General features: G+C 39.3%; 1 protein-coding gene across 1 annotated transcript in view; it reads left to right on the top strand.

The window, feature by feature from the left end:
* The first annotated feature begins 289 nt into the window (after window positions 1–289).
* The window catches only part of LOC119570018, a 3,676-nt gene continuing 1,391 nt past the window's right edge, over window positions 290–2,574 (top strand). The window contains exons 1-3 of the mRNA XM_037917940.1: window positions 290–320; window positions 743–1,012; window positions 1,655–1,799. Of these exons, the coding sequence (XP_037773868.1) occupies window positions 290–320; window positions 743–1,012; window positions 1,655–1,799 (446 nt within the window). The remainder of the gene's footprint in view (window positions 321–742; window positions 1,013–1,654; window positions 1,800–2,574) is intronic.

Raw genomic sequence — 2,574 nt, 5'->3', positions numbered from 1 at the left:
TCACAATTTTCTATATTATCTACATTTCATAAATTCTTCGTCTTCCTATTCTGTCTATAATTATTTGCATTTTCTTTTATTTTTGCATTATCTGTATTTAGTAGTTAGTATTATATTTCCTGTGTTATTTACTATTGTTCTCTACTGTCTCAGTCTTACTTAAGAACTTGTAACCCAACAGTTAACACAGAAATCTAATTACGATTTTATACAGATCAATCACAGGATAGAGAGAAAGGGGCTTTGCTCTCTTGCCAAATGACTTTATCCAGAAGATGAAACTTTAAGAATGACAGCTGTAAATTGTAGAATAGGATGTGGTGCTGTTATCTGCCAATTCCTTTATTGAGGAAGATGAAAGGGCATTCATTTCCTCTTCATAAAACAAACGATTTATGCATATTAGAAGCTGGAGGAATCGGATCAGGAGAAATAAGATTTTATAGAGTATCGATAGCCTTGAGATTACGAGATTTTATTGTGATTTTCAAACATCGTCTCCTTCTCAGTCTCATGTAACACATCTTTTAGCTATCACCCTTAATATCTATCACATGTTTTCGTGTATTTATCAATGTCATCATTTTTTATCTATTCACATTTATCAGACCTTTTCTTCTATGTGTCACATTTATCACATCTCTTCATCTATTTACCACATCTTTTCATCTATTTACCACATTTACCGCACCTTTCGTCTCGCTCCCACCCCAGTCCCTAACCCTGCCCTTCCCACCCGCAGAGTCAGACAACTTAGGTAGTACAGATTCGGAGGTGAAGAAGATCCTGTCGCTGCACATGCCCATCAGCGAGTACGATACCCAGGGCAGCGACTCGGAGGGCCCTGGACCCAGGGACTCCCCCCCGACCTTCGCGGAGTCGGCCGGTCTCGCCCACGCCCACATCCACGCCCATCCTGCCCATAGTAGCAGATCACGTCCCGAGTCTGCCATAAGTCAGATCCGAAGTAGTACAGATATTTTCAAGCACCGCGTCAGGAGCAGACAGCAAGGTAAGGGCGGGGACGAGTCATGCTGAAAATAAATGTTTTAAAGGTGTGAATGAGAAAAATATGAATGAGAACGAATGTCTTCATAACACAGGAGCTGTAATTAACCTGTATCTTCGTCGGAAAAGCATAATGAAACCGGTTAAATACATCTCTTGTAATGGAAGATATTAATTCTTAGTCATACCTTTTCTACTCCATTAAAAGTACCTGGGCGTGGGAGATGAGGGTCGTCGTGGGAGGACCAGTTGTTATAGTGAATGGTATTAATGGCGATTGTTATTGTTATTGCAATCGTTTGTGGTAATTGTTATCGTTATGATTATTTTTCGCCGTTATGAGAAAGTTTCTGCGTCATGCCGAAGGACATAAACTGTCGGATATCCGTGTTGCAATTGTATTGTCTGTATTCCTTAGCCGAGCAAAGTTGTTATTTGGTTTTTACACCAGAAATAAAACACACACACACACACACACACACACACACACACACACACACACACACACACACACACACACACACACACACACACACACACACACACGCACACACGCACGCACGCACGCACGCACGCACGCACCCCCACACACACCCAACCGAGCCCCCGAGCCTCCCTCTCGAACCTCCTCCTCCTCCGCCCGCAGAACCCGTCAAGTCGCAGGAGAACAGCAGCTCCTCGACCGACACCTCGAGCTCGGGGCGGCGGGCGCATCCGCGGCGGGGAAAGAAGTCCACCAAGCGGCAGAGTCGCTCGACCTCGAGGACAGGCTTCGAGGAAACGTCCTTCAGGTGAGCAGGAGTGAAGGATCTGTCTTGTATTGATCAGTTTTATTATTTATTTATTTATCACCATTATTATTTATGTATTGTTATTATTATTATTTATTTATTGTAATTATTATTTTTTTGACGTTGGTGCTGGGGGATTTTTTTTTACGTCGGCGCTGAGGGGTTACGAGCCGAGGATTTTTTAAGTTTTTGTTAGATAGGAGAAAAAGAAAAAGAAAAGATGTTTGCGGGTAATTTTTTAGGCTCAATTTGATTAAAAAGGAAACATATTTTGTGCGTATTTTAGTGTCATTATTAAGAAAGGAAATTAATAATTAACATTTTTCTCTTTAGCTATTGCTTTGTTTTAGAGTTTAGTCTAAATATTTTGTTATAAGTATTGCCCTTAGATGAAATGGGATACGAGCTCATTTTGATCAATCTATTTGAATTTAATTTTGAGAAAGTTTCACTCATGTGCACTGGGATTTTATGAATAATTAGGAAATAATTGTATGATTTGCTTAAAGGAAAAAAAGTTTAAGTCAAATGAGTGACTGCGTTTGTATGAATGTCTGTGGTTATACATAAACTCTATAATGTGGTTTGTGTTTCGTTTATTTTGTTAACTAACCGAGACTTTAATTTGCATGACTACAAGACTAGAAAAAGTCATATTATTTACATTACACAGGGATATATTTTAAAAGATAATTTCTTTATTTTAGAAATTGCATGTACTGATATTCATGTATTGCAGGAGAGAAATATGTTGGTAAAAGCAAGACAATTTCAT

The sequence above is a fragment of the Penaeus monodon genome, unplaced genomic scaffold (genome assembly GCF_015228065.2).
Source record: "Penaeus monodon isolate SGIC_2016 unplaced genomic scaffold, NSTDA_Pmon_1 PmonScaffold_20852, whole genome shotgun sequence".
In the NCBI taxonomy this organism is placed as follows: domain Eukaryota; kingdom Metazoa; phylum Arthropoda; class Malacostraca; order Decapoda; family Penaeidae; genus Penaeus; species Penaeus monodon.
This window is presented reverse-complemented; position numbering and strand designations above follow the sequence as displayed.